The sequence below is a fragment of the Onthophagus taurus genome, chromosome 7, assembly GCF_036711975.1.
Source record: "Onthophagus taurus isolate NC chromosome 7, IU_Otau_3.0, whole genome shotgun sequence".
NCBI classification, from domain to species: Eukaryota; Metazoa; Arthropoda; class Insecta; order Coleoptera; family Scarabaeidae; genus Onthophagus; species Onthophagus taurus.
This window is the reverse complement of record NC_091972.1, coordinates 10,170,955-10,185,252: the sequence shown is the minus strand read 5'-3', so window position 1 is coordinate 10,185,252 and position 14,298 is coordinate 10,170,955. Positions and strand designations below refer to the sequence as shown.

The 14,298-nt window shown below is 31.7% G+C and overlaps 1 protein-coding gene across 12 annotated transcripts in view; it reads right to left on the bottom strand.

Annotated features, from left to right (window-relative positions):
• Positions 1-2,859: 2,859 nt before the first annotated feature.
• The window catches only part of LOC111423918 (protein anoxia up-regulated-like), a 42,169-nt gene continuing 30,730 nt past the window's right edge, over positions 2,860-14,298 (bottom strand). For 4 of the 12 annotated variants that reach the window (XM_023057311.2, XM_023057303.2, XM_023057307.2 and 1 more), the window contains 5 exons: positions 14,146-14,181; positions 9,161-9,331; positions 3,959-4,148; positions 3,725-3,902; positions 2,860-3,657 (listed from right to left, as the gene is read on the bottom strand). In XM_023057311.2, coding sequence (XP_022913079.1) covers positions 3,034-3,657; positions 3,725-3,902; positions 3,959-4,148; positions 9,161-9,331; positions 14,146-14,181 — 1,199 coding nt within the window. In that variant the 3' untranslated portion in view covers positions 2,860-3,033. Of the gene's footprint in view, positions 3,658-3,724; positions 3,903-3,958; positions 4,149-8,512; positions 8,737-9,160; positions 9,332-9,455; positions 9,600-14,145; positions 14,182-14,298 lie in introns of those variants that run through there. The other 8 variants (XM_023057312.2, XM_023057306.2, XM_023057308.2 and 5 more) reach the window with 5 other exon arrangements.

The following is a 14,298-nucleotide window of genomic DNA, read 5'->3' as shown; positions in this document are numbered from 1 at the left end:
ATTTTTGTAGTTCTAAGAAAATTTTAATATTATCCACTAAATTGACGTACTTGAGGTATTCGTCGTCTTCGATGACTTTGACTTGAATAATTCTGTTTCCAAGAGTATTTAAATCTCTAAGAGAAGGGATACAGAGGGATGTGATTCAATAAATGGTCAATTCCACTGGGAAACATGTGAAGGAAAATAGAAAGAAACTCCTTCTTGTCATTTTAATATTTGTGGTACTCACGTTCTCGCTATTCATGGAAAATAGTCTTAGTCAGGAAACTTTATGGACTAATTAAAGTTTAGAGTACAAAGTAATGTAAAGTATGTATACTTTAGATCATGTCCAAAATGAGGACAAGAAAGAAAAGAATTCAACAAGACAGAGGAAATAGAAAGAAGGGAAGTGTCAACACAGTGGAAGGAGTTAGAGGGTAGAGGTAGAGATATGAAAAAACAAGAACGGCATGCTCAGGTAAAAGAGGTGAAATACAATAATAAGTATAAGGTCGTAATAACGGAGGAAATTCCGAGCTATTTGATGGAGGAGGCTAGAGGGAAGGAAAAAGTAAGATTTAGGCGCGGTAACGAAGAGAGGGCGAATAAATGTTGGATGGGGGATGAGGAGAGGATGGTCATTTTTATTAGATTTCTTATAGACTTTGCTTGCTTTCGCATTTTTCTTCTTAGGGGAGGAAGCCTGATCGGATTTGCTTTCCCCGATACCACTTTGAAAAAAACACGATGCTCCTTATCCCTTGTTTGAACAATAGCTCCTGAAGCGATTTAAGCCTTCAAGAATTTCTTAATAAACAGTGTTAACTTCTCGGCATCAACTTTGTAATTAAAATACTACGTTTTAATAGCTTGGGGCGACGATCCGTTACCTTCTTGAAATGTCTTAATCGCCTTAAATTAACCATGTGGATGAATAAGTCGCTTTTGATCGCTGCTTTATCTTTTTCTTCGTCGTTTAATCTTTGTGGGTGAAGTATCCATTACTAGATAACGTAGTTTTTTGTGATAACTCGTACTAATGTGCCATAGATGAATAGTACCTTCATTCACCAGCATGAAACTTATTTTGTAAGCATGTGTCAAAAATTAGTGAAATATAGCCAATGAAATAGAAGTAATAATTGAATGAATGCACAATACAGATATCAACTATCTGGAAGAGTACTTTCATAAGATTCTTTATGCACCATGTGTAGATTCACTTCAAGACATTTTGAAAGAGTCTGAATAGCTCCTGAAGCGATTTAAGCCTTCAAGAATTTCTTAATAAACAGTGTTAACTTCTCAGCATCAACTTTGTAATTAAAATACTACGTTTTAATAGCTTGGGGCGACGATCCGTTACCTTCTTGAAATGTCTTAATCGCCTTAAATTCACCAGGTGGAGGAATAGATCGCTTTTGATCGCTGGTTTATCTTTTTCTTCGTCGTTTATTCTTTGTAGGTGAAGTATCCATTACTAGATAACGTAGTTTTTTCATAGAATAGTACCTTCATTCACAAGCATTAAACTTATTTTGCAAGCATGAAATATAGCTAATGAAATAGAGGTGATAATTGAATTGATGCACAATACAGAAATCAACTATCCACTTCAAGACGTTTTGAAAGAGTCTGTATATAGGACGTGCAAGCTAAACCAAAGACTCTATGGCAGCAAATGACATGTGGTACTCAGCTTTCCTTCGCGAACACCTTTTTAGGCATTTATAAACACTCAAATGTGTTATATTATCAAATAATTTTTACCAGGTTTTGTTTTGTAATCTTTATTGACTGTCGAGTTTTAATTACCAATAAAACAGCGTTTACTATTCACACGTGTTTTACTGTACTCTTCGTATGAACATAACAATTCACCTACCTCTGGTATTGTTATCAGATAGATGTCCCGTTGATGCAAAAATGTTTTATCTATACAACATGAATTGACGGATGACGATGAACACTCGAGATATCCCCATCCATTTTTAGTATACCTACTGGGACATAATCGACAATAAAAATAAAACCGTAATCCACATCAAAATAGATTTCCTTTTTCAATATTTACGTGTTCAGTTTGACGCAGGGCAAATAAGTCCCTGCGTGATTTTGTTATCTAGTTATCTGCTTTGTATTCAACAACAGGTGTGTGGGTGGTTACAACGAGTGAATGAATAATATTTTGAATGAACAGTTTTTAAAAAATGTTTATAAAGTTGTAAAAAGTTTGTGAGGATTTTTTTTAGATCGAAATTTTTTTGGGGTAGTTTGTTTATAAATAGATGAGGTGGATTTTGGATAATATTGGAAAACGCTCGAAATATAACCGAAAAATGACGCACAAAGTAGAACGAACGTCAATATACTTTTAAATTTGGATCCGTTGAACGGATCAAAGAGCAAATAAACAAGAATTAATAGAAGAAAAGCTGAATTGTTTTCTTTCCTTTTTTTTTTCTTTATTGAATTTTTGGTTGTATCAAATAACCTTTTGGTACAATTATATTCTAATCAACATTTTCCCATTCTCAATAATTATTTCTGTTAATTTAATTACAGAACAACCAGTAACTTTAAAACAATTTCCCAAGCTTTAATTAGTGCTGAAAATGTACTCATATTACATTTGCTTCATGGTTTAATTGGTTATCTAACCAGCAAGGGATTAGTTACATTTATCGTTATTGCGTTTTTACCAAAACTTTGATATTGTTCCATTTGTTCTTATTTATTTATAACTTAGTTGCATATATCCTAAAGTTTCTGCCATATAAGAATTTTAAAAAGTTGAGTTCTTTAAATATTTTTCAAAATTTTGTAAGGTACTCCAGATTTATTTCTTTTTTTGGTATAATAACAATCACAGCATTAAAACTAGATATAAGATTTATTTCCAAATAATAACAACAAAAAATACAAAAGTTTCAAATCGAAATTAAAAAAATGCCAATTAAACAAAAATTTACCAATAACAAGAAGCATAACATTAATCAACTTTAATATCCATTTTTCCTTAATTAAAAATAAAAATTAAAAGCTTTTTTACTCCTCTGCTTCTTCAACCGGTTCTTCAACAACAGGTTCCTCTACAACTGGTTCCTCTTCAACGGGTGCTTCTTCTTCTTTAACCGCTTCAACTTCTTCAGCTGGAACTTCAACGGGTGTTTCTTCAACAGGAGCTTCCTCTTCAGCAGGAGCCGCTTCAACAGGACTTTCATCAACGGGTGCTTCTTCGGTGTTTGCAGCAATTTCAGCTTGTTCAGCTTCAATCTTAGCTAATTCAGCTTCTTGTTTGGCCAACTCGGCTAATTCAGCTTCTTGTTTAGCTAATTCGGCAAGTTCTTTTTCTTGACGTTCGAGTTCGGCTAATTCCGCTTCTTGTCTAGCTAACTCGGCTTCTTCTTCTTCTTTTCGTTTCAGTTCGGCTTCCTCTTCAGCTTTTTTGGCTTGTTCAGCTAACTCGGCTTCCTGTCTCGCTAATTCAGCAAGCTCTTCGGCTTGTCGTGCGAGTTCAGCCTCTCTTTCTTCTTCGGCTTGGCGTGCAATCTCTTCCAAACGAAGAAGTTGTTGACGTTCTTCTTCAGCTTTGGCGAGCTCCGCCTGGCGACGTTCTTCTTCCAATCTAGCTTCTTCTTCAGCTGCTTTACGAGCTTTTTCGATTTCAGCCTAAGAGAATATTAAAAGAAATTTTTAGTTATTTTGTTTTTTTTTGGTTTTGATTTAGTGTGGTAACCTGTTTTGCTAATTCTTCCTGTCGAGCTTTTTCAGCTTGTCTTTCTAATTCAGCTGCTTTTTCGGCGGCAGCTTTAGCTGCCAATTCTTCTTGTCTCGCGATTTCTGCCAATCTTGCTGCTTCTTCTTTCTTCGCTTGGGCTTCTTTTTCTTTCCTAGCTGCCTCTTCAGCTTTAGCTCTATATAGAAATAATTTTTAATTTCAAAATAAAAAATTTATGAATATAACGCATACTTTTCTTCTTCCTCCTTTTTCTTTTGAGCAGCTTTTTTCGCACTGTCATCAACTTTAGGTGGTTCTTCATAGCTCCTAACTGGCCTTGGAACCCTCACAGGTGTTTCGATGGTTTCCCTTTTTGGTTTTTCAGCAGTCGCTGATTGAGCGGAAGTAAAGTGACGAGAAGGACGGTTAGGTGGTAATTTTGCTAAAAGAAATTGTTGTGTTAATTTATAATCAGATTGAAATGGAACCTAAATAAACCAACCAATCGAATTGTTTTGTTTGAAAATATTATTATTACGTGTGATTAATATTAAATGTGAAGCTCTTCTTTGTGTTAAATGATTGAATGATTTTGTTAGTGTTTTGTTTTGTGAATGTTTAAGTTGATGAATTAGTTTTAGCGATTTAATAAGAAATAAAAATCATGCAAACAATTATAAAAGTACAAAATTAAATTTGTCTCCATCGTTTTAAACTGTCTCATTATTTAGTAATTATTTTAAAGCGAAATTTATGCCGTTTTAAATGATCGATTTCCACTTACATCTTTTTAACGGTCGACGTTGATGACAGTAGACGCGTTGACCACAACTGGATTTATTTATTTAAATCTTTATTTATTTTAAATATTATTTAAGTATGTGTAACATTAACCAATTATTTAATTATTATTAGTGTTTATATCGTTTTGTTTCGGTTTACGCTGTTAGGAGCACACCATTTCAAAGAAAAAAGGAAAAATACAAGAAAAAAATACAAAAATAACGTTCATACAAAAAACACTCCACAAAATATGTGAATTTGTATAAACACAAAAATTTTAAAGGCATGCCTTTTCTAAATAGGAATGTTTAATTAACTTATTACAAAATTTTTTGTAATAGGATTAAAAAACAAGGATACTAAGCGTTATAACTATTGTCAATGAATAGTTTATTTTCTGTTTTGGAAGCTGTTTTAATGTTTATGGGATTATAATAAATTAATTTAAATATTTTTTGAGGTTACAGGGTGATACAAAAGTAATGTGTCCTTACTTAATTAAGGAATGTTTTTGAATACATAAAAGATTTTTTGCTAAAAGATTAAAAAAGTTTAAATTATGCGCCGAGTCGTCTCTTCACTTTAAATGTTTTTATTTCAATTTTTATTTTCCTACAAGAAGAAGGATACAAAGATACAGAATATTTCGCTGATGCCGACTTGTTAATAAAACTGCCACATTTATGAGACATTTTTGAAAAATTGAATTCTCTAAATCTCTCTCTGCAGGGAAAAACATGAAAACATCTTTTGAAGCCGACGAGGAAAATGTGAACTTTTATTAAAAACTGTTACAGTACGTTCTGTACTGGCAGGTATTTTTTATTTTATATTCCGTGAGACGTGTTTCGATTACCTATAAAATCCTTTTCAAGTTCAACTAAAAATAGTAGTTGTCGATAAAAACTTATTTCACAATTAGTGAAAAGTTAATTATCGCTACTTGAAAGACAGTATCGTAACGAAAGCATTGAAATGATATATAAACTGCTGAAATAATATTTTATATATTTAAAAGATAAAACCAACTTGGTCCATTATTCTTGTATTTACTATCTAAGCTATGATTTTATTAATCATATTGAGAAGTGTGATGCCCCTCCAATTACTCTCTTCTTTGGGAGTTTTATAATTATTCCCTCTTTCCAGTCTGCCGATATTTTTTCCTCTTCCCATACTCTTTTGATTAATGATTTAATTACTTTAGTAGTGTGTTGCAGGTCTATTTTTAGAACTTCAGTTGGTATCTTATTTGAACTTATTACTCACCCTGTACATTGCTTAGATATTGCTGACATGACTTCCTGTTTTGTTGGAGGTTTTATCTTTATTCTCAGCAGAGGTTGCTCTTTCTGTTTCTTCATATGTATTCAGCATCTTGGAAAAATGTTCCTCTCATATTCTTATTTATTCTTTTTCATGTTGGCCTGTTAGCAAAATTTTTTATTTTGTAAACTTCCTTTATGATTTTCTTTTGCATCTTCTTATTTCTCTTCGTGGTGTTTTCATTACGTATTTATTGGTTTCACTTAGTTGTTGGGCTAGTTGTCTTTTAGCTTCATTTCTGATTCCTTCGTTCAGTCTATTTTTCATGTTCCATCTTTCAAGATCCCATAGCTCGTCTGTAATCCACACTTCCGTTGTTCTCCACTCCATTCCTAGCACCCTTTCCCCTGCTTCATGCAGTTTCCTCTTGTAATCCATCCATCTTTCTACTTGATCTTCATTTCCAGCTTCATGATCATTCTCGTAAATTCTCGCAGTACATATAATTCTTTCAGTCTTAGTAGATGGTATCCTTCTTGTTGCTTTTGGGTATTTTGATTTTACTGATCTTAATATTATTTGAATTACGCCAATTAGTAGGTGGTGGTCACTTGCCGTGTCTGCTGGTCTTGCCTGCTAGGTAGCGCTAGTTATCACTAGATATCAGTATGTTGCGTATTTTTATTAAACTAAAACCCAACCACAAACCAACCCAATCCAACCCAACTGGAAACCAACCCAACCCAACCGGAAACCAACCCAACCCAAACAGAAATGAACCCAATCCAACACAATCAGAAACCAACCCAACCAGAAATCAACCTAACCCAAATGTTTCTACTTCTAGATCTAGGGTTAGTTCTAGTGACAGTGCTAGGTAGCGCTAGTTAGCATTACATATCACTATGTTGCACAATGTTGTTGACTAGTGTTACACTACTATCCGTGCCAAAAGGGAAGGCTCACTTTAGAGATCGATATTTTCGCAACCGCTCTATAAAAAAAATTACGGTACAGTTTGTTGTAATTACTGAACATTTCTACGTAACATATGTTAATTTGAAAAATTTCGGATCCGCGATTTTCTTTTATCGCGAGTTAAATAAAAAAAGTACCCGATTTAATACGGTGCCGGCAACTTAGTCCACTTTACGATTTTTTTTCTCAAAAACTATCTGACAAAAAAATTTCATATTTGAATAGGTGGTAGCCTGATGTGTTCTTAATGAGGGCCATATTTTATTTTTTTGATATTCCATATAGCTTCGCGGAAAATCGCTGTTTAGTCAGACGCCGTTATGTCGAAAACGGCTTTTTGGATTTCATCAAGGATTTGACCAAAATATGTCAAATAATTGCGTTTATCGGATACCATTAGCAGTTTTTCAAAGTTATGTCTCTCTAATCTTGTTAGAGCGGTTTAAGCGAATTATAAATTAAAACGAAACAGAAATAAGCTCTTCGGGGAGAGGGGGGTTCCGTCCAATCGGAAAAGATGGTCCGTTCTAGACAGTACGTCGCGCCTTTATCTTACCTACATAAAGAAATAAAGGCGCGACGTTCTGTCTCTGGAACCGTGAATCCGAAAATTTTCAAATGATGTAGTGTATATCGATTTCTAAAGCGAGAGGCTTTGACCTTTGACATCGATAGTAGTGTTAGTACTAGCTTTAATTGTAATTCAGCGCTGACGTCACAAACGGGCCTTTGAGCTGTGCACCTGTTTCCGGGATGTAGCAGTCCTCTTAGATTCTATCGTCCTTGGAATAAAATGGAACCACCAATATAAATCCGTTATATCGAGGTTTTACTGCACTGCATTCGGAATTCTTTATAATTACAATTTCTAACTACATAATTAGAAAAAAAAACATAACTCACAATTAATTTAACAAGAAACCTCATCGTATATTAATAAACATTCTTTAAGTTTTAAACAAAAAAATGTTTACAAAGAAATAAATTAAGGATTTAAGTTAACTCATTACTTTTAAATAACCCTGTGTTCTATAAAATGTATGAACAAATAAAAAAAATAGACAAAAAGAGTAAATTATTATTATTAGTGAAATTTCTTAGTTACAATAATATTTTTTTCTGATATTGATAGTTTTACAGATATTTTTTAATAAAATTTATTTTGTGCACTAAAAATGAAATTATATGAAAATATAAAAACAATTTGTTTTATGAAAATAAACTTTATTATTAATATTAAACATCGACGTTGAAGTTTTTAAAAGAAACTTTAGCTTCGTACACTTTACTCGAAACCAAAACTTTTAAGTTACATAATTTCGTAAAGCATTAGTAACTTAACTTCATTTTATATATAATTTTTGTTGTTTTTTTTTTCTAACGTTAATCACAATTTAATCTTAGATTTAAAAGTATTCTACAGCTTAATAATGATGTTTCCCAATTTTTTTAATGCACAAACCCGTTTTGCATGTAGAATTACTTTTGAAAGAAGATCTAAAAGATTTAAAGCTTTAAGATTAATTTGAATAGAAATCAATCCAAGCTTTTTTGTTTTAATGAAAAGGTTATTTCAAAACAATCCTACGGTAGAAAGCAGCAAAAAGCTTTTTATTGTTAGTAGCAAAAGTAAGAAATGTAACAAAAAAGTTTGTTACGAATAAAATGTACGAAAACAAACAAAAAAAATTTTCTTTTAATTTGAATAAATTGTAATCTTCCTGTGTCCTAATTCGTAAAAGAAAAAAAATGTTGTGTAATGTAATAACAAGTTGCGTGAACGATTAAATAAATAAGCTTAAAAATTTATTAATACATAATCGTGATTGATTATTTGATGATTTTTCGTGTTGTGCTTTTGCTTTAATTTTTTTGTCGTTTTTTTAAATATTTTATTGTTTTTTTGTTGGAGGTGTTTGTATGCTTTTTTTGTTAAATTTATTTAAAACTTTATTCTGCCTTAGGCTGTTCTTGTGTCGTCGCCTCGACAACTTTCTCATTCTCTGTAAGGAAAAAACCATCAACTTCAGAACGAAAATCGGTTTAGAATTGAAGAAACAAATCGGTTTTCCACGTTAATATCGTATAAAAATAGATTAAAGAGTAGTGAGAAGAGAGATTATTAAAAAAAGATGATGAAATAAAATTAGCACTGGAGCGAGACGAGAGGATTAAAGGTGAAACGGACAAAAGCGGCGAGAAAAGCTCACCCACTAAAGCTTGATGAGCTTTCATTTTAGTTCTTTTTCAATTCGTTTGTTCTGTGCTTAATGGAATAATAAAGTAAATGATTTTCTTCTCACTACAAAATCAATTTATTGTTAATTTTAATGATGTTTTAATAACTTCTTTTAGATTACCTCTTTATAAAATAAACACAAACAAATTAAAAGCACAAACGAGAAAAATTATTATTAAAACAAATACCTGATGGTAACTCTTTGATGGTGGCACCTCCCTTTTCTTGTCTAAACTTTGAAATATAATAGCTCAACAATTGGATGTCATTCCTTACAGGATCCTCGTAGACGTACACGTTCCTGCGTCTCGGGTGAACTTTGTCACCGGCAAAGGATACACACGACAAGTATCCTTGTCCTGTAGAAGAAAGGCAAAATAAACAAAAATGAATAGAAAGACACGATGAATCAATACGAGTGCCGTATTCTTGAAGGACGGAAAAATATACACTGGGAGCTATAAGCACTCACGTGTCAAGTGACAATGCTAGGAAACACGAAAGCGGAACGCCCGTGAACTTAAAAGCTCTATTACGGTTGTTGCCATCAGACACTTGGTGGCCGAAAATCGAAAGCAGCAGGGAAAAGCTTTGTATTAGATGCGGAACACGTGGCTAAAGCTGTTTCTATAAAAAAAACAGTAAAATAAAACAAAAAAGTGTTAAAAAAACAACTTTAAAAGCTTGTAAAGTTATTGAGTTAGTTTGGAGTGAAGGGGTGTTCTATTTTGTTGACATTAAATATTAAATTTTACTAATTTTCAATATTAGGCGAATTTGAAGGAGAAATAATAACATTTTTATTTGTAAATCTGCATGAAAAGAACCGTAAGCTAAATATAATTTTCTTAAGAATATCCTTAGAATACTGTCCTATTCAATTTCTGAAAATTTGGAAAGTTACGAAAAGATCTAAATTGGATCATATACTTCAACCCCAAGCAACCCCGGGGTCCCCTACAGGTATACCCTAGCCTTGCTCGCAATTTCAGCTATTTTTCGATAGATAGTAGCACAAAATTGTTACTTATATGCACACATCAGTTACAATCAAGTTGTTACACAAAGAAGAAAATGTTAATCCAATAAATAAGAGAGTTGCAAGAAGAAGATCATGTTTGACCAAAGGGCCTTACTAAATTAAAGCAAAATCATCTTGATCAAAACAATCATAATACAATAACCAGTGTGAAAACCTGATTGCGTGTCATGTATTACATATTACTCCTCAAGATAACAACATGAACAAGTTTCCATACAGATTGGGGATGAATTTTCTAGAAAGAAATTAAAATTTGCCTTAAACCAATAATATCTGCACTGGCACACTTAGAAGTAGAGTCCTGTCAATAATATAGAATAGAAATTGAGAGGTTAAACCATTAGGTGTCTCAATGACGGGGATTAAGTGGTTTTCAAAACAGTGTCAAGTATCACAGAATGTTTGGCAAAGTAGCTAGCTAGCTAAAATTTTCCAAAATGTCTTACGGGTAAATTCGAATTTGATTCAACTGATTATAAGCACACTATATCACCATCCACATGCAACGAAGTGCGCTTGACTCCTATCTCAGCCCTATTAATTCATCAGTGTGTCGATGAGACGAATCGTTGCCTCAGTTGCTTTATAGACATTTCCAGAGGAAAAATTGATATAAAGAAAAACTGACTAATATCCATATCGGAAAAGAACAAGACGAGAAGTAAGCTTGGTAGTAGTAAGCAGCGTTCTTTTTTAAAACACTTAGGGCTTGAAGCTGGCGTTTGAAAAACTTAGTTCAGAGGTAACAAAAGTAGGATATCATGGATATAAAACTTTTCGTTACCCCTACCAGGTTTATGGATCATTGTCTCTTTTATTCCAAGTGCAATTAATCTTATATTTGTACCTCCCCTCGACGTTTGAGCTGGTCTTTCATATCTGCTCACAATGAAGAGGACCTTGATAAAGACGAGATACTTAATTAAATGTTTTTTACAAACTCTGCCACAAAGAGTTTCTTTTGCCACCGAATACTTATTTTCTGAATAGAATCCAAATTTCTTAATTCTTGGATCCAATATTGTATCTTGTTGGTTAATTTAAATTGGAGTTAAAAAAGTTAAGGCTGAAATTACAGCTTCTTTGATTTTTAACATTTAGCAAGATATCATAACAAGAAATGAAAAGCTAACGAAAATGGAAAAGAGTAGATTGCAAGCTGTAAAGGTGAAATATCTGAGAAGAGAAAAGAGGGTGACGAAGAGAGACACAATTAGGAATGATGACATAAGGAAAGAGTGAAATATTGAGGCTTTGATCTATTTTATAGAAAAGAGACTCAGTTGATGAAACGAGAATGTTTGGCAAGAAAATAAGGGAGAGGAGAGAGAGAGGAAGACGGCGAGACACTTGGGATAATCCAATAAACAAGATAATCACCAAAAGATGAAAAACTGTGAAATAAAAATGTGGATACAATTCGTGTACGGGGAAAGGTCATCAGAAAAAATGTCTATTCAAAAGCAAAATTGTAAGTTTGTGTAAAAGAAAAATTCTATTCATCTATAATTGTTTGCATAAAATTTATTTCAGCAATGTGTTTTCATTTCAAAAATGTACCACTCTTGTAATGAAATTTTATTTATTAATGGTCCACAGGTATGATGTTACGGAACTCAGTATTCTCTACAATACTAAAAAGGTGGTATTTTATAGTGATCATTCATACAAGTTACATTTTAACATTCTTCCACATTTGCTTCCTCAGCTATTTTAGATACCTATAAGTGACAGTCACTTTGGCAGATCTTGAGATCCTGAAATTAATGTACGTTAATTAAATGCTATTTTTGCACTATTTTGGCAAGTGACGTATTAAATTGCTAATTAAGCTTTTGGGTGTTTTGATAAACCATGAACAATGTTAGGATTTTGCCTCATTCTCACCAATTTGGGTGAAATCAAATTTTAGATCAAAAGCACAAAAAAAAAGTAATTTAATCTAGTATTGAGTTTAATATTAAATAATACTTTCACTTAATATTAAAAAAACATTCTTTTAGTGCAAATTACAATAGCAATATAATTGGAAAAGCTGATTTTATTAAAATTATATATTATATTCCAGATTAAATTCTGTAATGATTGTTGAATGTTGTGTATAGTGTCAAGAACAATACACAACGCTAATTCCGCTTCCACGTAGTGACCTTTATTACAATCTGGATTCACAACAATGAATGATACGAACTTTCACATATAATTTATTTATACTAATAACACAACAATCATATAAATTTATTAAATTAAAATCGTGTAAAATGTTTTCTTTTTTTAATGGGTACGATATCAAATCCATTTATTGAGGGGAGGATCCCGTAGGAATCTGAATTGGATTTCAATAAAACTTGGAAATCCAGTTTAGTTGAAGCTTCAACCAGCACCTACTTTGGAATCGCGGTTATCGATTTTCAAGTCAAATAATAAATGCTGTTTATACAAGCGAATAAATGTTTAAAATCGTACCCTCGAATTTAATATTAATTTCAATTTTCATTTATTTACAAATTGAAACTTTATATTCATAATAATAATCGAAAAATAAGCCCAAATGAAATAATAAAATAAAAAGAGTATAATAAAATGACCTTTTCATAAACTTTTATCGATTTTATCGTTAACAATTCCTTAAAAATCTTTATAAACGACAAGAAATCTCGTAAACGACATATACACATCGGAAATCGTATAGATGAGAGGGGAAGGAACCCATAAAAGAACGTCCCCGAGGATGATTCCGCTATAAGCAGTATACCGTTGATACGTTTTCCTTGGGGTCAATATCCTGTTTTTGGTAAACCGGAAACAGGCAAACGTTTTATTTTCCCCCGATCGACTCCGATTCATCCCCAAGCATCAAAAATTACTTTTCAAGAATAAATTCCAACAGCTCAATGATGAAAATACCAACAACATTTTTTGGCAACCGTCCAGATACTTTTAAAAATTCCATTTTCAATCTATCCAATTCCGAACACGCGCAGAATCTGATCTAGTTCAACTCCCGCGTTCGTTAGTCGTATTCAAGTGACAATAATGTGACGAAAAATTGTTTTCTATCATTTTTTTATAGATGTGGTTACAAATTCGAAAAAGATATCATTCTTTAATAATTGATTTTAATTTTGGTAATACAGTAAAACCTCAGATATAACGGACTATTAATATTATCTATTTAATTCATAGATAGATATACATACATAGATAGAATCCAACTCGGGTTATTCCCCAAGTTGCTCCATTTCATGTTCATAGATAAAGCTAAGACCTAAATAAACCTAAACCTAGAACTAGAAGCAACTGCTAGGTAGAGCTAGTTAACACCAGATATTACTATGTTGCATATTTTTGTTGAACTAAAACTAGAACTAACACTAGACCTAGAACAAGAAAGTTTCTTGTTATAGGTCTAGTGTTAGTTCTAGTTTTACTTGTTGTTCAGTACTAGATTGTTATATATTGATTTGAACTAAAAGTAGAACTAACAGTAGACCTAAAACTAGAAACATTCTGGTGTAAATTACAGATTTTTGATATAACACTCCTTTCCCAGTACAAATCCGTTATACCGAGGTTTTACTGTAGTATTATAAAAAAGAAATTCAAATTGAATATGATAAATAAAGTTATTAGAATACGTTAAGTGTAAAAAATATAATGTTTGAGTTTTATGTGCATTTTATGTGCAAATTAGCATTAAAATAAAAAATAAGTAAAAAAAATTGACGTCACAAACAGTATGTTTTAAAAATAGTATATCAAACAATAATCGTATAGAAAATCTAACTTTAAATTGATATGAAAAATGTTCTGATTTTTAATTATATAGATATAGTTCATCTACTCGACGAATTTAGGTATAAGCACAAAAAAAAATTGAAATTATAAAAATTAAATTAATATAAAAAGTAAGTTTTTCTAAACGAAATTTTTATTTCATATAGTTACTTTTAAAACATGTACATAAAAAAATTTAACTGAAAAAGACAGGACAGAAAAAAATACGTTTAAAAAAATTGTAAACAAAAATAATTTAGCATCTAGATAAACTATTTGCTAAAAAAAAGCGTAACATTTAAAAAAATGTGTAAAAAAAGAAGATGTCTCCAAAAAAGTAAGACAAAAACTTACTGAGGTGACGATTTGGATCAGTTTTAGAATGCAGTCCTGTAAAAATTGTTTAGATATATTATAAAAAAAGTTTAAATAAAAATAATGGATCATAAAAGAAATCATATTATATTTTATAAGTACTTTGAAAAATAAATTTGTTTTTTTCTTGTC